The sequence below is a fragment of the Rhinoraja longicauda genome, chromosome 22 (assembly GCF_053455715.1).
Source record: "Rhinoraja longicauda isolate Sanriku21f chromosome 22, sRhiLon1.1, whole genome shotgun sequence".
In the NCBI taxonomy this organism is placed as follows: Eukaryota; Metazoa; Chordata; class Chondrichthyes; order Rajiformes; family Arhynchobatidae; genus Rhinoraja; species Rhinoraja longicauda.
Window position 1 is genome coordinate 10687312 of NC_135974.1, and position 26924 is coordinate 10714235.

The 26924-nt window shown below is 43.4% G+C and overlaps 1 protein-coding gene across 1 annotated transcript in view; it reads left to right on the top strand.

Moving 5' to 3' along the window:
* The window catches only part of LOC144604640 (protein phosphatase EYA2-like), a 135227-nt gene extending 112336 nt beyond the window's left edge, over positions 1-22891 (top strand). Inside the window, exons 11-16 of the mRNA XM_078419275.1 lie at positions 8517-8575; positions 8692-8852; positions 9954-10068; positions 11626-11747; positions 12166-12266; positions 21317-22891. Of these exons, the coding sequence (XP_078275401.1) occupies positions 8517-8575; positions 8692-8852; positions 9954-10068; positions 11626-11747; positions 12166-12266; positions 21317-21397 (639 nt within the window). The 3' untranslated portion in view covers positions 21398-22891. The remainder of the gene's footprint in view (positions 1-8516; positions 8576-8691; positions 8853-9953; positions 10069-11625; positions 11748-12165; positions 12267-21316) is intronic.
* The last annotated feature ends 4033 nt before the right edge of the window (positions 22892-26924 follow it).

The following is a 26924-nucleotide window of genomic DNA, read 5'->3' on the forward strand; positions in this document are numbered from 1 at the left end:
CCACTTTCTCATCCCTACACACTAGGGCAATTTACAGAGGGCCAATTAACCGACAAACCTGCTCGCCTTTGGGATGTGGGAGGAAACCGGAGCACCCAAAGGAAACGCACACCATCATGGGGAGAACGTGCAAACCCCACGCAGGCAGCACCCGAGGTTAAGATCTAACCCAGGTCTCTGGCACTACCAGCTGTGGCAGTGGCTCTACTAGCTGTGCCATTGTGCTGCCCTGTTATATTCAAAATATTAATGTTGGAACTAAAATTTGAACAGAGTGACTTAATGCATCATCTTTAATGAATTTATTCTTAAAGGAAGTTCAAATGCAAACTATAAAACAATAAGAGACATAAAGTGCTGGAATAACTCAGAGGGTCAGGCAGTATCTTTAGTGAACATGAGTAGGTAACGATTCGGGTTGGGACTCTTCTTCAGTCTGCATTTACTTGTGTCTACATGAAGCATGTTTATTTTTTTATATGGGATGCAGACACACTAGCAAAACTGCCTATCTTGCCTGTGCCTACTTGCCCTCAGTCGTGAGTAGGCTTGAGTCACCACAGTGCATATGTTGATAGCCTTTCCATGTTCAATAATGCATCAATGATGGGTGATTTATATTCCAGTCATAATTACATTGTGGGAAGGGTGTGAGGAGGTTGTGCACCAGTTAGGGTGGTGCGAAGATAATTCTGTTCAAGTTATCATATTGCAATTGTCCAAAGACTGCATGGCTAGACGTAGCCATCAAAATAGCATTGATGAATTAGAGTCATGGGGTCATAGAATCATGGTGTCTTACGGCATGAAAACAGACTCTTCGGCTCAACTCATTATTGCCGAGCAAGATGCTGAGCTAAGCTAATCCCATTTGCCCATGTTTGGCTCATATCCCTCTAAACCTTTTTTATCCATGTACCTGCCCAAGTTCTTTTTAATACTGTGATAGTACCTGCCTCAACTATCCCCTCTGGCAGCACGTTCCATATACCCACCACCAGTCATTGCAGTTGATCCACTTAATGGGATTGACCAGTGAATGCATTGAGATTTAGTTATGCATAAGGTACCTGCCCACTGTTGTAAAAGTTAACTCACAAAGTAAAGTTGTAAAAGTTGGCACCAAGCAGTGGCCCTAAATCTCTGACTCAGTGGACAGCAAATCTCTGAATCAGAAGCCCTGTAATTCAAACCCTACGCCAAAGCTCTGAGCACAAATCTAGTGTCAAAGTGATACTGAGGGAATGATGCACTGTTGGAGCTGAGGACTCTTAGCTGAAATATTAAGCTAATATTGGCACTATTTTCAATGAAAGCAAAGCTGTGCTGACCAACTCTAGGCCCTCGCCAGTTGAGGATTATACAGACGCTTCCCGACTTGCATAAGGGTTACGTCTTGCGGACATTTGCTTAAGCTGAATGTTACGTAAGTCGGAAACGGGAGTGCTACTGCGCACATGGAAATTTACTATTCGACGCAGGGACCACGGGAGGAGGAGGGGGGGAAGGGGGAGGGGGAGACTACGAGAACAGCAGACTGGCTTGCGGAAACGGCCACATGCACAGTAGCATACCGCTAAATGAGACTACCGAGACGAGCAACTTGGAAATACAACCGTGGGCCGAAATAATTGCTTCTGTAAGTGCGAGTTTATGTAAGTCACCTATTACGTAAGTCAAGGATGCCCCTGTTCTACAAACCAATTATCTCGCCTCTATCACATTGCTTGGAACGTCCTCCATACAAAATTGGCTGCAGCATTTCCTGCATTATAATAGCAACTACATATCAAAAGTACTGAATTGGTTGTAAAACACTTCAGGATGTCGTGAAAAGGATGTGAAAGATGCCAAATAAATACAAGTGCTTCTGTTTTGTTTTTTCAGGATAGAACTTAGAAGTTTTACATTTTTGAGTCCAGAGCCTTAATTTCAGATCAACTGATAGAAACTGTTAAAAGCATAAATGCATAAACTTTGAAAAGTCGAATGCTACAAATCAGTAGGGTACTGCCTTCCTTATTTTTGCACAACTGTAAATCTAAAAAGCATTTATGAAAAGCAGTGGCCACAAAATATTCAGAGTACAGGTGGCCCACCTATTATGTAGCCTGAAGACCACAGGCTGTTCTAATGTTATGTGGATTGGTGTGATTTGGACATGTTGCTTGTTCTCAGCGTCCAGTTGAGAGATGAAAACATCATCTGTAGGCAGGCAATAAGTCCTAATGGAAAAGAACACAAAGTGCTGGAGTAATTCAGCAGGTCAGACAGCATCTCTAGAGAACATGCATGGGTGACATTTCAGGTCACCTGAAATTGCCTGACATTTCAGGCAATCCCGACACAAAAGATCACCGATCAAAGATAGATACCAAGTGCTGGAGTAGCTCAGCGGATCAGGCAGCTTCTCTGGAGAAAAGGGATGGGTGACGTTTCAGATCAGGACCCTTCTTTAGACTGAAAGTAGCGGGTTGGGGGGAGGAGGATGGTGTAGAGCTGGAGACTAGAAAAGACCAGGACCAATCAGAGCCAACCACAAATGACCTCAAGTGGTACCTGGTAGGTCCATTGTTGGCTAGGGAAAGGTGTGATATCAATAAAAAAACAATACGAGGAATTGTTCTTCCTTGGAAGAAGGGGGCAAGGAGGGTGAGGGTAGAGGGGCGTAAGATGGTTACTTAAAATTAGAGAATTCAATGTTCATGCCGCTGGGTTGTAAGCTACCCAAGCAAAATCCACGTTCTCCAGAGATGCTGCCTGACCCGGTGAGTTACTCCAGCACTTTGTGTTCTTTTGTGTAAACCAACATTTGCAGTACTTTGTATTACAATCCTTAAAGGACTTGGCTGAGGCTTCAACATTTTTATTCCGCATGGCCAATGTGTCTGGTTGTGGTATGAGTAATGGTTTTGGTTGTACGAGTTTTCCTTTGCCATGACTAGCAAATGTACACCAGCTTCCCACACAGACTTGACAGAGCAAGGCTTTGATCCAGTGGGAAGATGTTCAAGGTGCTTAGAGACCAGGTTCTACTGGATGGACATTAGCCCTCAGGCTTAGGTGGACATGTGTCTTTCATCAGATATGTACACTTACAAACACATATGTATGCATACACACACACACACATACATGCAAACACGTGTCATGGCCCACTGTCTCCTTCATGGTCAACTCCACTCACACCCCTCCCCTTGAGCCTCTTACCCATAGATGTCCCCGTCAAGACCATCTTTTACTGCAGTATCCACTTTGCTCCATGACCTTCTTCTAGCCTCCCATAGACTCTTCCTCCAACCTTATACACCCTCCTCCTCCAATCTCTTGCATCGTGCTGTAGTGACCCTGACATCCTTCTCACCACTTAGTCCCACCTCATGTTTCCAAGTTGGCCCCATACATCTTCTTTCCAGACCCAGGATCGATACCCCTCGGTAATGGCGCCAAGTAGCTTCCCTTCTGCAAAAAGGCCAGTCAGGGTGTGGAGTGGCTGGTAAGCAATGACACACAGCAGCCCGCCTTGTGGATAGGAAGACAATGGCAGGAGTGTTGTACCATGGGCATCAACCCATCAGCCTTTCCCTGGCCTGAGGGAACACCAGTAAAAGAGAGCACACAAGGAGAGACCAACACCACTGTGAATAACACCACTGCAGGTAATTCAGGACAATGAGGAGGCCTTGGAAAATATGTCCCATGTCTTTTGAACCACCTCTAATTAAAAAAAGACATCAATGATGTAATTCACCAGTGCTTTAGCACACCAGCATGGCCTTTGGCTACCTGAGGCATAATGTGTATGAAGATCAAGACCTCAAGATCCAGTACAAAATGCAGTCTAAAGGACCAGCAGTGATGTCTGCCCTCCTGTGGACTTCTGACCAATGGACTATCTACAACATTTACCTCATGGCATTGGTGAACTATCACAATGATGTCTCTGTGAAATTCTTCAAGTCTATGGTCAGGATAAGCGAATCAATATCAGACTCCCTGCTCTCAATGGCAGGCCCATCCAAGATACTTTAATTATATTTTAAGATCCAAGATATCCAAGAGACTTTAATTATCCTCAGGCAGCTCGGATGGGCAGGATCACATCATTCATGTACCCGGCAACAGAATCCCAATGCAGATGCTTTGCTCAGAGCTCTGACATGGCAAGAAATTCCCAGGACAGATAAAATCATTTAAGGACAGCGGAGGCATTTGGGTAGCACAGTGGCGCAGCGGTAGAGTTGCTGCCTTACGACGTCAGAGACCCGGGTTTGATCCTGACCATGGGTGCTGTCTGTACACAGTTTGCACACTCTCCCTGTAACCACATGGGTTTTCCCCGGGTGCTTCAGTTTCCTTCCAAAGACGTGCAGGTTTGTAGGTTATTTGGCTTCCGTAAAAATTGTAAATTGTCCCTAGAGTGTAGGTTAGTGCTAGTGTCTGGAGTGATTGCTGGTCGGCATGGACTCGGTGGTCCAAAGGACCTGTATCCACGCTGTATGTCTAAAGTCTAAAGTCTAAAGACGTTCTCAAAACTTCCTTGAAGGCATATGATATCCCCCCCCCCCACCACCACCTCTACATAGAGAAATACAATGGTATCAGGTGCTTCAATCTCCAATATCTTGCCAGACCACACCAGGCCTAAAAAGGCACTCAAAATAGATGGCAATGAGAACTATGGCCAAGCACTGGAACTCCTATGTAAATGGTGGGAAAGCATGCATTATCCCCCTACCATACTTCCAGCCAACACCACACCCCCTCCAAAATCCCCCACCCTGACAAGTAGTTTCAACTGCATCCGTGGCAGAAGCGATTGGTCCCAAATTAGACTCATCGGCCTTCTCAGAACTAGAAGGGAAACAAGTCGTTGAGGGACTGACTCAGAAGGGGAAGATAATGGTTTTGCACAATTACATTAACGTTTGCCAATAGCATGCAAATGTGAATCAATGTAGGATTTTTGTTTCAAAAAGCATTCAAAAAGACCATTGACCCGTGCTGATTGCAGCAGTGGAAATTACTCAGTGTTGAAAAGGCCGTGTGATACAGGAGCACTCACGTGGCAGCAGTAGCATAATGGTTAAATTGCTGGACTGATATTCAGAGGCCTCGGCTATTGATTTGGAAGAAAGGAGTACAAAACCCACCATGGCAGCGGGGGAATTTAAATACGGCTAATTAAATAAATATGGAATAAAAAGCTAGTAATGGGAACTGTGAAACTACTGTGTTATGATTTTCAAAAAGACATCTGGTTTACTAATGCCCTTCAGGGGAAGGAAATCAGCTGTTCCTCCTCGATCTGGTCTGGACTATATAATTGTCCAGAACTACCAATGAAAATAATTTTGAAACTACCTTGCATTCAGTTCACGGGGCAATTAGGGATGGACAATCAATGTTGGCCTTCCCAGCAAACTCCATATCCTGTGATCAAGTAAATAAAAACACAAGAAATCCAAGCTAGAAAACTAGTTGCTCTCTCAAGCCCCCCCCCCCAGGATAACTTTCAGTGCTTTCTTGGCCAGCGTTGTGTCAATGAGGATGGATAAGTAATACTTTCGCACAGGCCTTTTCCCACATTCTTTCAAGCAGTTAGTGCAATAAAATCAGAACTTTACAAAAAGTTTGTTAAAACACCTGCTGAATAGAGTGCAGAGCATTGAATGCCCATGATGAAGGGGACAGGCACCGGAAAAGACATTAAAAATGATTAGAAATGCAACAAGAATTCAGTGTGACAGGCCCTTAATGAGCATATGGTCTTGTGGTTTTAATATTTTAAGGCTATATCCGAGTGCTTGAACTCAGTACTACTCTGGTAGGAAGATGTTGCTTCGGATCCATTGAAGTCTCTCGCACATTGACCCAAGTGTTACCATAGGGCCTCATTTTGTCATTTTTGGATTTCTCAATTCCTGTTTTCAACAAGCAGGCCAGATTTAAGATAGCCATTTACAGCATGTCTCAATTTCACTGAGTTTTCACTAACTCTATTAACTGATGTGAACTCTTGTCATAGTTTGATTTATAATGAAAATGGTTGCAGTTATTTTACGGGCATGTGTAAAAGGTCACATCCTTGCTTCTGAAGGTATCAGGTTTAGGGTAAGCTACAGAGTTATTTAAAACAAAATGCTGAGGATTTAATGGGACATGGTGGCGCAGTATGTTAGAGCACTCTCTTTCACCTTTGGGACCCTGTTTCATTGCAGCCCAGAGTGAAAGGATTAAAGTTTCCACTCTGCCCTCTGCAAAGATCTTTTGGAAAATGATTTCCAGACTGTGAAAGAGGGTCTAGTACAGTACAGATGTGTGGGGCAAGTTTTTTTACACAGAGGGTGGTGAGTGCCTGGAAAGTGCTGGGGTTGGTGGTTGAGGCGGGTACAATAGTGGCATTTGCGAAACGTTTGGGATAGGCGCATGGACATGCAGAGAATGGAGTGATATGGAACATGTGCTGATAAGAGTTGTTCATGGTATCAGGTTTGGCACCGACATTGTGGGCCAAAGGGTCTGCCCTTGTGCTGTACTACTTTATGTTCTATCTCTGCCACTTAAATAGAAATCTGAAAGAAGGGAACAGGTTTGAGAAGTGAACAACAAGCTGGTGTAAAGAAGTGTGTCTCCAAAGTTGGAATCAAGACAAAAGCAGAACAGAAACTTTACTGTACATACAGTGACAGAGTACATGATCAGGGAGTGGTCAAAATAGACACTCTGTCTAACATGTTGCCTTGCCTTAGCACTGACATGTTGTTAAGACAAGATCCAACAAATGAAATAGGTCATCAGGGATATCTTCTGGAAGAGAATATCGAGCGTGTTTAATTTTATGATATTATGTTTGCAAATAATTTACTATTTCTAAATTAGGAAAACAAACTTGCACTCACAGGCATGTATTACATTCCACTATGTATCTGTGCTGTAATTCCAGTCCTCTCCTGCCTGACCACACCCATATGACTATGTAAAAGCCACTTAACTACCACTATGGCATCTGCTTTCACTACGTTCAATGTGTTCCAGGCACCCACCAGCCTATGTGTAAAAAAAACTAGCCCCGCGCATCTCCTTTAAACTTTCCCCCTCTGGTCTTAATGCTCTGCCCTCTAGACTGTGACATTTCCAATTGATCACTCCTGCATTAATTGTGCTGCTCTCAACTGTGAAGTCCCTAAATCCTTGGAATTACATCCTTAAATATTGCTGCCTCTCAACATCTGTCTTCTCCTTTAGAAATTAGCATCTGAGCTTTTGATCATGGTCGCTCATGTAACCAAATGTCTTCTTTTGAGAGACTTTAGACTTTAGATTTTAGAGACTTTAGAGATATAAAGTGTGGTAACAGGCCCTTCGGCCCACTGAGTCCATGCCGACCACCGATCACCACTATCCTCCACACTAGGGACAATTTTACAATTTTACTGAAGTCAATTAACCTACAAACCTGTATGACTTTGGGGTGTGGGATGAAACCGGAGCGCCCGGTGAAAACCCATGCAATCACAGGGAGAACGTACAAACTCCGTACAGACAGCACTCGTAGTCAGGATTGAACCCGGGTCTCTGGCACAGTAAGGCAGCAACTGTACTGCTGCGCCACCGTGCCACACTTTGGTTGATTACATTCTTGTTAAGCATTCTGGGACGGTTTCTTACATTAAAGATGCTACATAACTGAGATATTATTGTTCAATTCTCCCCTTTTTATCCATGAGCCTAACATGGTGCTGGACGCTGCTTCAGATTTGTTCATTAGGCAAAAAAGGAATATTCTTTCCAATCTTGTTCCTTGCCACCCTTATGGGTTTACTCACTAAAACAAAGCAGTTTAAGTTCGCATCTCCAGCAGTGCCTACATATTTATTTTAAAAGCAAGTAATTTCTTTCAAGGCTCTTCCACATTTTCTAACTTTTTAAGCTAAAAGTAAAACCAGTGGCTTCACCCCTTGCTGCTTAATGAAGCTCATTTCAGATTGACTGTTGACCTGTGATACTTCTAACTATAACACACTCGCAAAGCTGTGGCAGACTTTCTCCAAGCAACTGAACTGGAGTGGAAGTTGCTGCTTTCCAAGTCCCTGCACGTTTACCACCAAATGAACATCTGCAAAAGGAATTTGCTGTAAGTTCTCCTGATAAAGTAGAAATACAGAACCTGACAGAACCACTAAACATTTCCTTATTAGCTGTATTTTCCAACAACATTCTTTAGCTCAGGCTCGTGGAACACTAAAAGGCAACATGGGTTTCAACTTTGACCTCAGCGCCTTGAGAGAATACATAAGTAAGGCAGAATATTGGTCAGAGGCTAAAGGTTAAAATCATTTTTTCTGGAGTTTGATGCAACACACGATTCCATATTCGTCTCCCCAACTGTTTCAGGAAGTAATCTTTTCATGGGAAAACACTCCAGCAGTTGCGGACAACTTGGTGATGAGAATGTTCTGTGCTCTGCAAGTCACTTAAACTCCAGCGTTTTTGTTTTAATTATGTTTCTACAGGAGTGCGATCAAGTCCACATTGATGATGTGTCTTCAGATGACAATGGGCAGGATCTGAGGTGAGCTCGTAGCGAAAATAAATCCCACAAGAGCTGTATAACTCTCCAGTATTTCAGCTGTGCACTAATTAATGGAACTAATGCCACTAACAGTCTTCCTCTCTCCTCCCACACAGCACATATAACTTTGCAACAGATGGTTTCCAAACAGCCGCAGTTGGTGGAAACCTGTGCATAGGCTCTGGTGTGCAAGGGGGTGTGGACTGGATGAGGAAACTCGCATTCCGCTACCGCCGAGTAAAAGAAATGTACAACACCTACAAAAACAACGTTGGGGGCAAGTATCTGCAACGTGACATCTACTGAAAGCTATCAAAAGATAGCACAAACCACCGTAACTCACATAATGGCAGCTTCAATGGCAGCAAAATGCTTCAAAAACGAGTCTTTTCAGTCACAGTAAATATGACAAATCTAACACCCGGGATATAAAGTGTCGGAAGGAACTGCAGACGCTGGTTTACACCGTAGACAGACACAAAATGCTGGAGTAACTCAGCAGGTCAGGCAGCATCTCTGGAGAAAAGGAATAGGTGACGTTTCAAGTCGAGACCCTTCTTCAGACCCTTTGAGTGTAAAGAAGAGTCTTGTCCCGAAACCCCACCTATTCCTTTTCTCCAGAGATGCTGCCAGACATGCTGAGTTACTCCAGCATTTTGTGTCTAACCCAGGATAGAAATGCTTCTTTGTAAGGTCTCAATCATACAATTACTCTCAAAAGGAAAGATGGAAATGGTTTTTTTTAAAGGCCCACAGGATATGAAACAGGGCCATATCTGGGTTAAATCAATATATCATCCATTAGTTTGGATGTGTTTAATAAATGCATTAATTCATCATCTCTGAGAGTCTGCACTATTTTTCCTGGTGAATCTGTTTCAAAACTAGCACCCATATTGGCCAAAGGCCAAGATAGAGTGGATGTGGAGAGGATGTTCCCAGTACTTGGAGATTCTAGGACCAAAAGGCACAGCCTCAGAATAAAAGGACATACCTTCAAAATTGAGATGAGATGGAATTTCTTTAACCAGAGGGTGGTGTATCTGTTGAGTTCATTGCCACAGCCGTGGAAGAAGAGTCATTGGGTATTTTTAAATCAGAGATCAATAGGTTCTGAATTAGGAAGGGTGTCAACGATTATGGGGAGAAGGCAGGAAAATGGGGTTGAGAGAGTAAAATAGAACAGCCATGAACAAATGGCAGAGCAGACTCGATGGGCAGAATGGCCTAATTCTGCTCCTTTATCCTATGGTCACATGCCTAACTATTATTTTTTTCCATGTGGGTTTCCTGGTTAATCTTGGCTGCAGGATGGTGCAGCAACTACTCGCAGTTAGTTGTAACTTGCAATAAGACTTGGTTGTGTGTCATTGCACAGGTTTAATCGGGACACCCAAGAGAGAAGGGTGGCTGCAGCTGAGGGCAGATATGGAGGCTCTGACTGACCTGTGGCTGACACATGCACTGAAAGCACTCAGTCTAATTAACTCGAGGTAAGCTACCTGGTGCTTTCCCTGTCTTATCTCAACCAGCAATGTGATGAAAAATCCCAGTTGGGTTGGAGTGAGGAAATGGGTGCAAGACATGCTGGAGAGAGTGTGGAGGAGATTCACTGGGATGCTGCCTGGATTGGAAGACATTTGTAATGGGGAGTGATTGAATAGGCTGGGCTTGTTTTCCCTGGAGCAGAGGAGGCCAAGGGGGTCATGTAATAGAGATATATATATATTGGCGGCACTGTGGTATAACGGAAGATTTGCTGCCTTACAGCGCCAGAAACCCGGGTTCAATCCTGTCTGTATGGAGTTTGTACGTTCTCCCTGTGACCGCGTGGGTTTTCTCTGGGTACTCTGCTTTCCTCCCACATCCCAAAGACTTACAATTTTGTAGGCTAATTGGCTTTGGTAAAATTGTAAATTGTCCCTAGTGTTTAGTGTGTGTTAGTGCAGGATCACTCGTGTAGGGACCAAAGACATCCAGGTTTGTAGGTTAATTGGCTTCTGTACATTGTTCCTAGTGTGCAGTGTGTAGGATAGAACTACTGTACCTCTAAACTAAACTAAAGTAAAGTTGGCTGATTTCCTTTCACATAGAATTTTGTTGAGCAAGATTTACTGGCCGTTTCTGTCCTTTATCTTCACGTTATTCCCTTTATCTTCTATCTGTACACTGTGGACGGCTTGATTGTAATCATGTACAGTCTTTCTGCTGACTGGATAGCGAGCAACAAAAAAACTTTACATGGCACCTCAGTACATGTGAAAAGAAATAATACTAGACTAAATTAAACATATTTGGTCCCATTGAAGTCAGTGGCCTCAGAAGATCAGGTGGTGAGTAGAAATATAGGTTGACACTCTTTGCAACCTAAACTAGGTTTCCCGCTGGGTATTTTGCAAGCATTTGCCAAACTGGGTAAGGACTGGACTGAACTCGACCGTGATGACATTTGTAGTCAAAAAGCCAGCGAGAATTCACTGTTAATAATGACACCGTATGAAGTGCCGTGTGTACAAAGGTAACCTGGCCTCTTGTTTTATTAGAGCATGTTGATAAAAATGATTAGCTATCAATATCGTAGGTGAAATATTTTGTTGTGAAGTGTTGTTTAACAAGCTCCCATTAACAATGTTCCCAATGTTGGGGGAGTCCAGAACAAGGGGCCACAGTTTAAGAATATGGGGTAGGCCATTTAGAACTGAGATGAGGAAAAACTTTTTCAGTCAGAGAGTTGTGAATCTGTGGAATTCTCTGCCTCAGAAGGCAGTGGAGGCCAATTCTCTGAATGGATTCAAGAGAGAGCTGGATAGAGCTCTTAAGGATAGCGGAGTCAGGGGGTATGGGGAGAAGGCAGGAACGGGGTACTGATTGAGAATGATCAGCCATGATCACATTGAATGGCGGTGCTGGCTTGAAGGGCCGAATGGTCTCCTCCTGCACCTATTGTCTATTGTCTATAAGCTCCTGAGGCACTGAAATAATCCCGTATTAGAAATTAGTTGATTAGAAAAAGTCGAAAAATATTTTGAATCAATCGATCTATTTTACAGGTCAAATTGTGTGAATATTCTGGTAACAACAACGCAGCTGATACCTGCCCTGTCCAAGGTGTTGTTGTATGGACTGGGCACAGTCTTCCCCATAGAAAATATCTACAGCGCGACAAAAACAGGTGAGCACATCGGAATTTTAATCACTCTTGGAAACCTGTTTTTTATTCTAAATTATATAGAATAATTGGCTCAGGATTACATCATGTATGAAAGAAATACGCAGACAAAAGCAGAGTGTGAATTCAGCAAACGCTGGATTTGCTCAGTGTTGACTTTAGAATCATTGTGAGTGACACTAATAGATAACTAAACTTGAACTACAAACAATTAAAACAAAGCTCTGTTGAATTAAATGATTAGTCAACGTCCTTGGCCCATGAACAAGAAAGTGTCAGCACGGCTTGGTTGCGCTGTGATCATGCCTAATGCCATTGTGAATACTCTCACCTCAGCTGCGGAAAGGACATGCAAATGCTTCACCGCTTACCTCTCCTTGCCGAGATTGCAGGAACTTCAATGTTACCGTTTATTTTTTAGGGAAGGAAAGCTGTTTTGAAAGAATAGTTCAAAGGTTTGGAAGGAAAGCAGTCTACATTGTGGTGGGGGACGGTGTTGAAGAAGAAACAGCAGCAAAAAAGGTACATCTTTTTACGTCATCCCGCTGAGTTTCACTGTTTGTATCACTCGTTATCACCTTCCCCACAGCCAACAATGGACCACTGTGGACTCCACCTTTCCTTGATCATCGTTGCTGGCTTTGATTTATCCTTTTGCATATCTTTTATTAATTTGTTCCATCAACCCCTTTTCATATCTCTCGTTTCCCTCTCCCCTGACTTTTTCAGTCTGAAGGATCTCGACCCGAAACGTCACATATTCCTTTTCTCCAGAGATGCTGCCTGTCCCGCTGAGTTACTCCAGCACTTTGTGTCTATCTTCAGTGTAAACCCGCATCTGCAGTTCCTTCCTATACATTGAACTGCATCGATTTCCAAATAGAATGAACCTATTGGCTTAGTTTAGTTTAGTTTATTTTAGAGAAAAAGCGTGGAAACGGGCTCTTCGGCCCACCGAGTCTGCGCCGACCTGCAATCCCTGCACACTAATGCTATCCTACACACACTAGGGACAATTTACAATTAAAATTAACCTACAAACCCATACATCTTTGGCGTCTGGGAGGAAATCGGAAATCCTGGAGGAAACCCATGCAGGTAATGGGGAGAACGTACAAACTCCATACAGACAGCACCCATAGTCAAGATCGAACCCGGGTCCCTGGCACTGTGAGGCAGCAGCTCTACCCGCTGTGCCACCGTGCAGCCCACGGAGATTAGTTATCCAAGCAACATAATCATTTCCTCTTGAACTCAAGGCTTGGCGAGATGGAGACGCCCTTTATCCTGCATTTTCAATTAAACTTCCACTTACCTTTAACTGGGGAAAGAAAATTGTATTGTTGGTTTCCGTTCTCCTTTGTGGAAGACTTTTACTTTCTAGACTTCTGGAGAATTAAACTCTAAATAACTTGAACCCCTATTCCCCTGTCCAATTACATTTCCAGGCAGCTCTTTGGTTGCATGGCCAGCAGATTCCACCACAACATACAGGCGACACAAGAGATGCTGGAATCTTGAGTAAAACTCAAAATGGTGGCAAAAGTGAGAGGAATGGATCGGGTAGACACACAGAGTCTCTTACCCAGAGTAGGGGAATCGAGAATCAGAGGACATAGGTTTAAGGTGAGGGGGGAAAGATTTAATAGGTAACTGAGGGGTAACTTTTATTCACACAAAGGGTTGTGGGTGTCTGGAATGAGATGCCGGAGGAGGTAGTTGAGGCAGGTATTATCGCAACGTTTAAGAAACATTTAGACAGGCACATGGATAGGACAGGTTTAGAGGGATATGGGTCAAATGCAGGCAGGTGGGACTAGTGTAGACATGACTTGTTGGTCAGTGTGGGCAATTTGGGCTGAAGGGCCTGTTTCCGTGCTGTATGTCTCAGTGACTCTATAACTCAGCGGCTCAGGCAGAATTTGCGGTGGGCCAGGACCCTTCTTCAGACAGGGGTATTGCTTAGATAAGCCTGTTAGGATCCTATAACTCCCTGTGAACGCATGGGTTTTCTCCGGTTTCCTCGCACTTTCCAAAGACGTGCAAGTTTGTAGGTTAAATGGCTCCTGTAAATTGCCCCGAGGGCGAAATCGGGATAGTATGGAACTAGTGTACGGGCGATCAATGGTCAGCATGGACTCGATGGGCCGAAAGGCCTGTTTCCATGCTTTATCTCTAAACTAAACATTAAATTATGCAGTAAACTCAGAATCCTTGCGCTATATTCATAATGGAGGTCCCATTGAATGTACAACACTATCCCAGCATCCAATTCATTGTATAAAGGTCCAGCCAATGTACCCAGAAACATCAAAGCAAATCTATTTCCTACCCCCTTCCCCACCACCCCCAAGGTCAGCACCTGAAGCAACTGAGCAAACAAAGTTTTTACAAGGATATTTAACTCTAATAAGCTTCAGTGGCTGTTTGAAGAAAAGGCTTGAAGTGGCCTCTTACTGGTGTATCCCGGTGTGAATGCTCTGTTTGTGTAGTGAAGGCATTGCGTGAAGAGCAGCCAGCATAGCATGCCTGTCTGTAGGTTGATTAATGAGAACGGCTGACTCAGCAACACACCTGAGCTATGTACAATAGCCAGCAGACACTTTCACTACAAAATAACAGTTGCATCCACAGTTCAGATAGTATCTTACTTTAGTCTGATTCCCATTTTAAGCAGCCCTGGTGATTTTTTTTAAGTAATAGAAAAGTTCCACAAATAGATTTAGGGTGGCACAGTAGTGTAGCAGTAGAGTTACCACCTCACAGCGCCAGACACCCGGGTTCGATCCTGACTACGGGTGCTGTCTGTACGGGTTTTGTACGTTCTCCCTGTGACCCTGTAGGTTTTCTTTGTGTGCTCCAGTTTCCTCCCACACTCCAAAGATGTACAGATTTGTAGGTTAATTGGCTTCAGTTAAAAATGTGTAAATAGTCCCTCGTGTATAGGATAGTGTTAGTGTGTGGGGTGATTGCTTGCCGTCATGGACTCGGTGGGCCGAATGGCCTGTTTCCACACTGTGTCTCTAAAGTCTAAAAGTCCAGACCAAACATAAAACAGAAGAATTGAAGAAGCTGTACATTGGTGTGTTTTAAGTAATTAAAGTTTGTTTACTCTGGATTGCCTGAAGGATAAAGTCACACCGGGCAATGACTGCCTTGTCAATGAAGGTACTGATATCCAACTAGCCCAGCCCCATGTTGAGTGTGCTTCAGTAATAGAAACATCCCATCATATGATCACTGTCCACTTGCCCATGAATAGTACAGATTAAATCTTATGCAATTTGGTTCCCTTAATGGGGTTAAGCCGAAACCTAATCACAAGTACAAGCCCTTCCTAAAAAAAAAGTAATTGGGACAATATTTGCCTTTGGTAGCCAAGGATATTTGAGCGGCACAGGATATACTGACAGAGGAGGGTGAGTAGCCAGAGGTCATGGGCCATTTTGGTAGCAATTACATAGACAGCAAGGCAGATAAAGTCCTGCAAAGAATAGTTAGATAGTAGGTTAAAAATGGGATCTTCAGGGTCGTGGTCTCAGGATGACCACCCTTGCTGCATGCTGGTGAGGCAAGGATTAGAAATACAGCGCAGTTGATTACACTGCTTTGGAGCTCATGTAGGCAGGAGGGCCTCAGATATATGGATCATCGAGCTCTTCCATGGTGGGACTTGTACAAGAGGGACATGAACCGAGGGGAACCATATCCACAGGCACATGGATGTGTGATATCACTAAAGGGCATAGCTATAAGGTGAGAGGGGGAAATGTTTCACGGAGATGTACAGGGCAAGTTTTTTTTAGTTTAGTTTACTGTCACGTGTACCGAGGTAGAGTGAAAAGCTTTTTGTATCATGCTAACCAGTCAGGGGAAAGATTATACATGATTACAATCGAGCCGTCCACAGTACAGATACATGATAAAGGGAAACTATGCACAAAGAGTGTTAGGGTTCTGGAACGTATTGCCAGGGGTGGTGGTGGAGATAGATACGATAGTGGTGTTTAAGAGGCTTTTAGATAGGCATATGGAAGTGCAGAGACTAGAGGGATGTGGATCACATACAGACAGATGAGATCAGTTCAGCTAAGCATCATGTTTGGCACAAACATTGTGGGCCAAAGGGCCCGATTCTGTGCTGTACTGTTCGATGTTCTATGATATGCAGGGAATGGAGGGATATAGATCACGTACAGGTAGAAACAATTAGTTTAATTTGGCATCATGTTCAGCACGACATTGTGGGCCAAAAGGCCTGTTCCTGTGCTGTCCTTTTTCTATTCCTATGTTCCAAGAATAAACACAAGCAAGACAGTCACAATGCCATTGCTCCCAACTACATTCAGTTTCATTGAGCTCGAATGAAAGTCAGCGGCACAGTGGTGCAGAAGTAGAGTTGCTGCCTTACGACACCAGCGACCTGGGTTCGATCCTGACTACGGGTGCGGGCTGTACAGAGTTTGTACGTTCTACCTGTGACCGCGTGGGTTTTTCTCCGGGTGCTCCAGTTTCCCCCCACACTCCAAAGATGCACAGGTTAATTGGCTTTGGTGAAATTGTAAATTGTCCCTGGTGTGCAGCATAGTGCTAGTGTATAGGGTGATCGCTGGGTCGGCTGGGACTCGGTGTATCTCTGAAAAAAGTCGAAGGTACTAATTATCAACAATGCATTCAGCCGACAGCTGTGACTCTCACACCAGTCCAGCTTTAACATTGAATCTGTGGCTGGGTGGGAGCCATGTTAGAGAAAAACAAAGCTGGAACGGAATGGCTGGTAGAATGAGACTGAGGGCTGAAACAGGTAAATGATATCTGATTGAAGAACACTCAGACCTGTGTTCCAGGGAGTGTTTGTCAAACAGCCAACCATAGAACAAGCTACTGTGCCAGGAGTTCAAACCCAGCAGCATCATATAGGCGTATCAGTTTTTAATAAAACTGGTTTTTGATCAAATTAAAATGACACGCTTCCAAAAATCAGAAAAATGCAAAGATAAATGAAATTAACTTAATATGCTGGAAGTTCCAAATCATATTTCCTTACAGCATAGGAGGTTCTTCAACCTATTGAGTCTATGCCAGTTCACAGATTAATCCTATTCCTGCACTAATTTCTCTTGTAACCTATACCCCCACTGTCATCAATTCCCCCACCCACCCACACACCCACACAAAAGACAATTTACGGTGGCCAATTAACCTACCTACCCTGATGCAGTCTTCTGATGTTTCCAAGACCACAATCCAGCTCAAAATCCAAGAATAGTACAAGTACCGATGCCAGCTGAAACTACCCACGGCTCATATTCATTGTACGAAGTAATAATGATCATACCCGGTAGAGCAGCTGCCTCGCAGCGCCAGAGACCAGAGTTCAATCCTGACCCCAGGAGCTGTCTGTGTGCAGTTTGCATGTTCCCCATGTGACCACGTTGGTTTCTTCTAGGTACTCCAGTTTCCTCCCACCTCCAAAAGACATGTGGGTTTGTAGGTTAATTGGTCACTGTAAATTGATCCTAGTTTGTAGGGAGTGGATGTGACAGTGGGATAGCATCGAACTAAGGTGAACAGGTGATCGATGGTCAGCATGGACTCGGTGGGCCAAAGGACCTTGATCCATGCTGTATCTCTAATCTAAACTTGACACTGGCAAAACGTTTTTGTGTCACAATGAGTTAGAGCGATGGCTTAAACTGCGCTGAGGTTATTTTGAGTTTGCATTTGTATTTTCTTCCAGGAGGAAGTAGTAAGATGCAATATTTGTTGCATGCTCAGTTTTATGTATCAGTGTTTGTTAACCCATGTTAATTTTGGGTGTGCTAGATAACGATTAGTTCTAAGAAAGTTCATCAAAAGATTGAGTCAACTAGTTTTAAATAATTCTTTGGGTAGGTGGACGCCAATACAAACAGAAACTGATTTGACAGTAAAAAATAATGACGTACTATTTATTCCAAGTGTGGACGTTTGCTCTCTGGCAGTGTAGTAGAGAGACGAGATGAGAACGCGATGAATCCAGTATCCCGATCCATTCTCCTACCTAATGTGGCCCTATCAATTCCCACAGAATTACCATATTCTTTATGTTAATATTAATTCAATTCTTAAGGTGTGTTATGTCAATTGTAAAGTAGTTTTTTTTAGTTTCATTTAGAGATACAGCATGAAAACAGGCCCTTCAGCCCATCGAGTCCATGCCGACCATCGTTCACCCATTCACACTAGTTCTGCATTATCCCACTTTCCCATCCATTCCCTACACACTTGGGGCAATTTCCAGAGGTCAATTAACCTCCAAACCAGCATCTTTGGGATGTGGGAGGAAACCGGAGCACCCGGAGGAAACCCACGCGGTCACAGAGAGAACGTGTAAACATCACACAGAGGTCAGGATTGAACCTGGGTCTCCGGTGCTGTGAGGCAGCAGGGGAAAAAATATCTAAAACAAATTTCAATGTCAAGACTCAGATTTTAAACATAGTATCTGGTCCTTGGTGCGTTTAGCTTCGCACAGTAATTTCCAAATTAACTGCTGCTGGTGTTCTGCTGACATTGAATCCTTTTCAGGGGGATTAATTGCTTTGAGCAGTTAATTGCAAGTAAATTTGATCTAGAAGCACACCATGTCAGTACTGATTTCAACACCAACACAAACATTTCACTAAAACAATAAATGGAATTTCATTCACTTCCTTCCTCACTAACAAAATCTTTCTACAACTCCTTCTACAACTCCTTTAACTTGAGGGAGCAGTTCTGCTGATCTGGAGAAACCTATTCTTCTCAAGTACCATCATTTTTTTGGGCACGCCAAGTGATTCAATTTCAGTGCAAAGCAACGAGAAATGGAAAGACACAAAACGCTGGAGTAACTCAGAGGGTCAGGCAGCATCTCTGGAGAAAAGGAAAAGGTGACGTTTCGGGTCGAGACCCTTCATCAGACTGAGAGTCAGGGAGGGGGACACTGGAGGTATGGGAACAAAGTAGAGCCTGCATCGATGACTCAGGAAAGGTGGAGTCCACAATGGTCCATTGTTGGCTCCGGACATGGTGATAACGAAGGAAAATCACAGAGGGGGTGCAGGGAGCGAGAATGTTGCAGGACCAGGATTTGCCGTGTGGATTGCAATGTCGCCTATTCTCCCTTTGCCTCCTCCCTGAATCTGACTTGGCAACACAGTTAGCTGCTAATCAAATGCAGTGACGTCTAGTGACAAACATCGCACGGTTAAAATTTTCATTCTGCTCAGGAAGGTGAGATCTCATGGGATCCAATGAGCGATAACTGAATGGATAGAACATTGGCTCCATGGAAGGAAGCAGAGGGTGATGGTGGAAGGTTGCTTTTCAGACTGGAGGCCTGTGACTAGCGGTGTGCCTCAGGGTTTGGTGCTGGGCCCTTTGCTGTTTGGCATCTATAATCAATGGTTTGGGTGAGAACACACATGGCAAGATTAGCAAATTTGCAGGTGGCTCTAACGTGGGTGGTATTGTAAATAGTGGAGATGGTCGTTAAAAATTGGTTGGGCAGGTGGGCTGAGGAATGGTTAGTGGAATTTAATACAGAGAAATGTGAGGTGTTGTAATTTGGAAAGACTAGCATGGGCAGGACCTACACAGTGAAAGGTAGGGCTCTGGGGAGTGTTGTAGTGCAGCGGGATCTAGGAGTATAGGTACATGAAAGTGGCATCACAGATAGATAGGGTGGTCAAAAAGGCTTTTGTCACATTGGCCTTCATTAGTCAGAGTACCAAATCTAAAAGTTGAGAAGTAATATTTCAGTTATATAAGATGTTGCTGAGGCCACATTTAGAGTATTGTGTTCAGTTTTGGGCATCATGTTATAGGAAAGATGTTATCAAGCTGGAAAGACAATAGACAATAGACAATAGGTGCAGGAGGAGGCCATTTGGCCCTTCGAGCCAGCACCGCCATTCAATGTGATCATGGCTGATCATTCTCAATCAGTACCCCGTTCCTGCCTTCTCCCCATACCCCCTGACTCCGCTAACCTTAAGAGCTCTATCTAGAAAGGGTGCCGAAAAGATTTACGAGGATGTTGCCAGGACTCAAAGGCCTCAGTTATAGGCAGAGATTGACCAGGCTAGGGCTCTATTCCTTAGAGTGCAGGAAGATGAGGGGTGATCTTATAGAGGAGTACAAAATCATGAGAGGAATAGATCAGGTAGACGCACAGAGTCCCTTTGTCCAGAGTAGGGGAAACAAGAACCAGAGGATATAGGTTAAAGGTGAGGGGGGGAAAGATTCAGTAGGAACATGAGGGGTAACGTTTTCACACAAAGGGTGATGAGTATATGGGACGAACTGCCAGAGGAGGTAGTTGAGGTTGGTACTATTGCAATTTTTAAGAAACATTTGGATAGGTACATGGAGAGGATAAGGGCCAAACGCAGGCAGGTAAGATTAGTGTAGATGGGACATGTTGGTCAGTACTTGGCAAGTTGGGCCAAAGGGCCTGTTTCCACACTGTATGACTATGTGAAAGTCAAGCACAGCTTCTTTCAATGTCACTTATACCCAGTTTTCCCCCAGGTCCCCACGCACACTTTTGTTAATCACCGCCATCTCACCGCCACTTGACCAATGTTCTTCATCTATCAAAGTGTTGACCCAACTCAAACATCGCTAACTGGTGACTCGTCTCCAGCCACCAATCTGCCCCACCACTCTCAAGTCCACTGGAATATCAAACTCCCAGTACTGATCTATCTTCTGACCATCAATGAACTCCCCTCCCATCACCTTCCCCAAGCAACGACATATATCCACAAGGTTTTTAACACCACCCTCCCAATCGCTACTCCCCAAGCCATTGATCCACAGCAATCAACCCTGACAATGAAGAACTATCCCTCGCCTGTGTTCACTCATTATCGCCAATGCTTGGTCCAGCCCCTCTTCTCTTCCAGCTTTCTTTCCCAACACCCCCCCCCCCCCCCTCCACCCCAATAAGTCTAAACAAGGGTCCCGACCTATCCATGTGTCATGTGTCACTTATCCAACTGCTCCAGAGATGTTGTCTGAGCCGCTGAGTTACTCCAGTTACCTCAGAAACAGAGGCAAGTCACCATGGGCTCTGTGGGACTACCTTAGGAGGAGATAAGGTGAAGGGTTCCCATTATTACGGGTTGGATGGGGGACTCCCATTATTATGGGTCGGGTCCCAACTCGAAAGGTCACCTATCCATGTCATCCAGAGATGATGCCTGACCCACTGAGTTACTCCAGCATTTTGCGTCTTTCTTTGGTAAACCAGCATCTGCTGTTCCTTATTATTACGTTGCAATTAATGATTATCCTCAAACTACTTCTACTCCACTTCCACGCCTCCCTTCCCCATGAATAACCTGATCCCAGCTCTTGCCTCGAGACATTGCCAAGTATGTGAATGCAGAGCATTTGGGTAGCACCTTGCCCTGTGGACAACCCACCTCCACAGGAATTAGTTGGTGCACATGTGTGGCCGGGATTGTTCTAACTGAAACGTTCCATTGACTGTTGTAGTCAGAGAGCTTTCCTTTCATCAAACTCTCCTGTGCTTTTTGCAGAACAACATGCCCTTCTGGAGGATCTCGTGCCACGCGGACCTTGAGGCTCTACGGCACGCTCTTGAACTCGAGTACTTGTAGCAGAGGAGAGGCTGCACCATGGCTCCTTGACTGTGGCGCCCATCCAGCCATGAGATGCGTGGATTATGCAGTTGACGTTTGCTTTGTCTTAACCCTCACGGAAGAAAAACAAAAATGGCTTCAGATTTAAGAATGAGATCTGACCTTTCTACACAAAAAAAAAACTCAAATCGTTTAAAACCACTGCACCACTGTCTTTGTTATGGAAATGCGCCTTTATTGAAAAAAAAAAAAGACACAAACCTGATATGATGTTAACTACAAAGTCAACTGAACCCTTCTTTATCATCGAGACTTTGCTGTGAACACCATGGGGTGGCAGTGACTTGTGGTTATAGACAGCGTGGTACAATCACTGTTTTTTTTAATGGTTCTTGCTATTTATGAACTCCTGCTTTCTCCCCCCAATATGAACTGTGCTCAGTGCAAGCACACTTGCCCCTCCCAATGGAAGATAAGTTCTTATTTAAAAAACCTGCTATTGCTAAGACAATCAAAAGACAATAATCTTTTTTTTTGTGTAAATTTGTAATCTTACGATATCTCTCTCTCTCTCTCTCTCTATCTCTCTTTCTCTGATACTGCTCAAGTTGTTTCCAAATAGTAACTGCAAATAGCAACCTGTGAGTGTTTTTATTAAAGATGGGTGTCCTGTGGACTATGCATGTGTCTACACTCCACCTTATGCCACCACCTTGTTGATCAATACGTGCAGTTGGTACTTTTGTGACAACAAATCTTGTGGTTAAATGGCATTGAATAAACAAGAATTTGAAATTTTCTAAGGACTTTTGAAACTAGTCCATTTAGCCAGATCATATGACAGTTTTCAAAGTTAAACAGATCGTCCTTATGGCCAACAGCAGGAGAGCGATTGCTGTTCATAAATGCCATCTACATCATCATACAAACCGTATTAAGGCATAGAACCATGAAGTTAAGGTTAATTAAATTGGTTTTCAACTAGGTACTAGAACTCCCGGTTATATATATCCTAAGGTAAAGCAAACAAACTTTCGTCAAGCAATCTTCTACAAATACTTACTGAATGCAGTCTACATGTAGTATTGCATAAATGTTTTCCCCCTGATTAATCTCGATCCAACAACGGTTAGAACTTAGTTTAGTTTAGTGTAGTTTAGAGATAATGTGTGGAAACAGGCCCTTTGGGCCACCAAGCCGGCCAGCGATCCCCACACACGAACACTATCCTATACAGTAAGGGACAATTTACAGTTTTTACCGAAGCCAATTTACCTACAAACCTGTATGTTTTTGGAGAGTGGAAGGAAACCGGAGCAACCGGAGAAAACCCACGCGGTTACAGGGAGAATGTACGAAATCTGTACAGACAGCCCCTGTGGTCAGGTTCAAACCTGGGTCTCTGGCGCTGTAAGGCAGCAACTCTACCGCTACGCCACTACACATACTGTTTGTGTCAGTGGCCAACTGCGGGCAATGGGACACATAAATATGGAAAAGACAAGACCCTGAAATCACATGAAGGAATGATAATAGAGTTGTTATCTAATCCTATCCATTACTGTGCAGGTAATTCAAATTTCACTGTACCTTAATTGGTACATGTGACAATAAACTGACCTTGAAACCTTGAAATACATTACTCACCACAGTACTTGCATCCTTGTGTTGAAGTAACCCACGAGTGTCCAGGATTTAGTAAGACTGTGAAGTCAATTATGCTTCTTCCACTTGATACCAACAATCTTTTAACCATCAATCTCCACAGCGCAAATATGTTCAATCCATCATTAAGATGCTTGAACGTCATGGAATTAAACTTAAGAAGGTTTGCAATGCGAGAGTGCTCAGTTCTGCCAGATTACAGTGCCCTTAAAGAGCAAACTTCATACAATGCCAATATGATCCCGTTTATCATAAGGGGACCCAGCATCCCACAAACCTGCCCTCCTTTCCCGCGTAATCCCTTCAGGAGCCCTCTGTACACCTTCAGTTTTAAAATTGGTCCATCATTGGGAGTCTTGCCTTGAGTTTCTAAGGCTCCCTCAACAGTCATCCAATGCTATTTGCCTCTGTGCACGATATTAACTTGTGGCTAGCAGCACTTCTGTGAATCACTGTGGAAGTTTGCACCCTATTAAGTGGTACAATTAAAATGTACATTACTGTTCTTATCTTAAATACTAGACAATGCGGCTTCTATAAACTCCATTACGGCTGGTGATGGCAAAGATTGAACAACTAGCTGGATTTTGTTTGCAAAATCATCCATTAGATGTTGTTCCTCCTTTTCACTAAAACCTGTGAAATAACTTCACAGATTCCACCACTCACCTGCACACTGAGGGCATTTGACCAAGCCCAATCATTGATTAACGTTTGGATAATATTTTGAAAGAAATAGTACTTCAAATAATTAAGTTGAGGGTAAAAACGGAACACATTTTTAAAGCTGCAAAATTGTTAAAAGACTGAAAAATAAGTCAGTTGGTCAAAGGCACAAGGAAAACATAAAAAGTAATCAAAAATGCAACAAACTAAAAACTGCAGATCCAGGAAGTCTGCAGGAGAAAACAGGAAATACTAGGCAGATCAGAAGCACCTGTGGAGAAAGAATCAGGGTTAACATTTCAGGTCTATGCTACCTGACCTGCTGAATATTTCCAGCAGTTTCAACTTTATGAAGTAAGAAAATAATCTACCACTATTCTACCCCTGTGCCACCTGGCTGCACAGTGGTGCAGAGGTAGAGTTGCTGCCCTACAGCGCCAGAGACCCGGGTACAATCCTGACTACGGGTGCTGTCTGTACTGTACGTTCTTCCTGTGACCATGTGGGTTTCCTCCAGGTGCTCTGGTTTCCTCCCACAGTTCAAAGATGTACAGGTTTCCAGGTTAATTGGCTTTGATCAAGATTGTTAATTGTCCCTAGTGTATCGGCTAGTGCAAGTGTAGGGGGGTGATCACTGATCGTCCTGGACTCGGTGGGCCGATGGGCCTGTTTCCGCGCTGTATGTCTAAAGTCTAGTCTAATCTGCCTCCATATCTCTGGCATGAAAAAAGAGATAAGCGTTAAACAGTCACACAGTTAACCCATGTAGAAATTTCTCCCCAATAGATAATTAGATGATATCAAGAACTCTGCATCTAGCAAACCTTGCTTAATCTGTGACCATGTAGAAGTTCTTAAACCTCTTTGGTAGACTTTACTTCAACAGTTTGAACTGTAGGATGGCAAAACTATGCAGCAGCAAAGGATAGATTCTCTCCTACAGTTCCCCGCACTTTTATTTTCAGTACTACTGTAAACTATGCTAACGAGTAAAAGGAGACTGGTTAATCCTCTCAGGGTCAAGTTCACGGGCAAATCACCAGCCCCATGGAAGAATTAGAAGCAACAATAAGTTCATAAGTCATAGAAGCAGAATTAGGCCATTCAGCCCATCGAGTCTATTCCCCATTCAATCATGGCTGATCTATCTCACCCTCTCAACCACGTTCTCCTGCCTTCACCCCATAACCTTTGACCCCGTTACTAATCAAGAACCTGTCAATCTCCGCTTTAAAGATACCCAATGACTTGGCCTCCACAGCCATCTGTGGCAAAGAATTTCACAGATTCACCACCCTCTAATTAAAAAAACTTCCTCCTTATCTTTTTCTAAAAGTACATTCTTTTATTCTGAGGCTGCGCACTCTGGTCCTAGTCCCACCCACTAGTGGAATCATCCTCTCCACATCCACTCTTTCCAGGCCTTTCACTGTAACCTTTTCGGTAAGTTTCAATGAGGTTCTCCCCTCATCCTACTAAACCCCAGCGAGCACAGGCCCAGCTCCATCCACCGCTCATCATTCGTTATGAGCTACAAGGTTGAAAGCAAGTCTTCGACTTGTCCTTAAGGTTAGTTCTGCTGAAAAAAATGCATTAAAAATAAGTCAAAATAGTTCCATCAGATTAATTACGTGTGGCACTGTAATCTTCCATTTTAAATATGTGTTTCTAAAGTTCAATTCACATCTCCGCTCTATAGATAGTATCTAAATCGATTTATAAAAGATAAATTATAAAAGCTTTCACAGGGTGAAAAAATAAACATTGGCTAAAACTTTAGGGCACAGTGGCACAATGGTAGAGTTGCTGCCTTACAGCACCAGAAGCCCGGGTTCGATCCTGACTACGAGTGCTGTCTGTACAGAGTTTTTATGTTCTCCCCGTGACCTGCGTGGGGTTTTTCCAGGAGCTCCAGTTTTCTCCCACACTCCAAAGACGTACAGGTTTGTAGGTTAATTGGCTTGGTATAATTGTAAATTGTCCCTAGTGTGTGTAGGATAGTGTTAGTGTGCCGGGATCGTTGGGCGGCATGGCTCGGTGGGCCACAGAGCCTGACTCTGTGCTGTATCTCTAAACTTAACTAAACTAAACTTGAAGCTCATGGAATCACAGGTAAATTGTTGGCTTGGCAAGGTAACCAGCTGAATAACAGAAAACAGAGAGCAGGGATAATGGGCAAGTATCCCAATTGACAGGGTGTGACTAATGGGGCCACACAAGGGTTGGGCAGGGGTCACAAGTCTTTGTTATATTTGTAATTTACTTTTATAATGGGATAGGAGCCCACACACATCCAACATTTCTAACAAATAAAAATAGGCCACGTTGCAGGTAGCTTAAATGGAAGTAATACATTACAAAATGTGGCAAAAGGTTCTCAGCTTAGGGATATGAGATCATTCACGTTGGAGCTAAAATATACATTAAATACTTGCGAAAATCCAGTAGTGGTGGTCCGAACAGACTTGAGGGCCCATGTACAAATATTGTTAAACTGTCATAGAAGAAAATAGGACAACCTAATAAAATATTGATGATGTTTCAAGGGGAGAGAAATGCAACTCCTAATTAGATCACACCTGGGGCACTGTGAGCAGTTCTGGGTACCTTAGGAATGCTAGGAAGCGTAACTTGCCCTTAAAGGGAAAGCAGCAAAGATCTACCAGTGTGATAGCCACACTTCAAGAATTACGAGGAAAGGTAACAATAGCCAAGGTTTAAATCCCCGGAATTTGGAAGATTTAACTAAATGTCTCAAGATGTCTCAACTATATCTTTTGCTTGGGGCGGCTCCACTTACTGGTCATGATCCAAAGATTAGAGCCAAACTTTTCAGATGTGATTTAAGGAAACACATCTACATGCAAAAGGTGGTAGAAACTTGGAACTCCCTTCCACAAATAGCAATTGATGCAGCTTCAGTGGTTTAGTTGGAAACTAAGTTGATAGATACTTATTAATCGTACTTATTAAGGCATAAATGGAATTAATTAGCCAGGTGTATGAAGTTATGATCAGTCATAACTTCACTGCAGCTTGAGAGACTAAGTTTCTACCTCTAATTCCAATCTTCCTATGTACTGTTATTTCTACAGAATTATGCTGGGATAATGATTTGGCAATTTTCTTTTCGAACCAAAACCTTCTTTGCATGATTGTAAATATACTATTCATGTGATTAAAACTATTATTTGATGTGTTGTAACAGTGCATA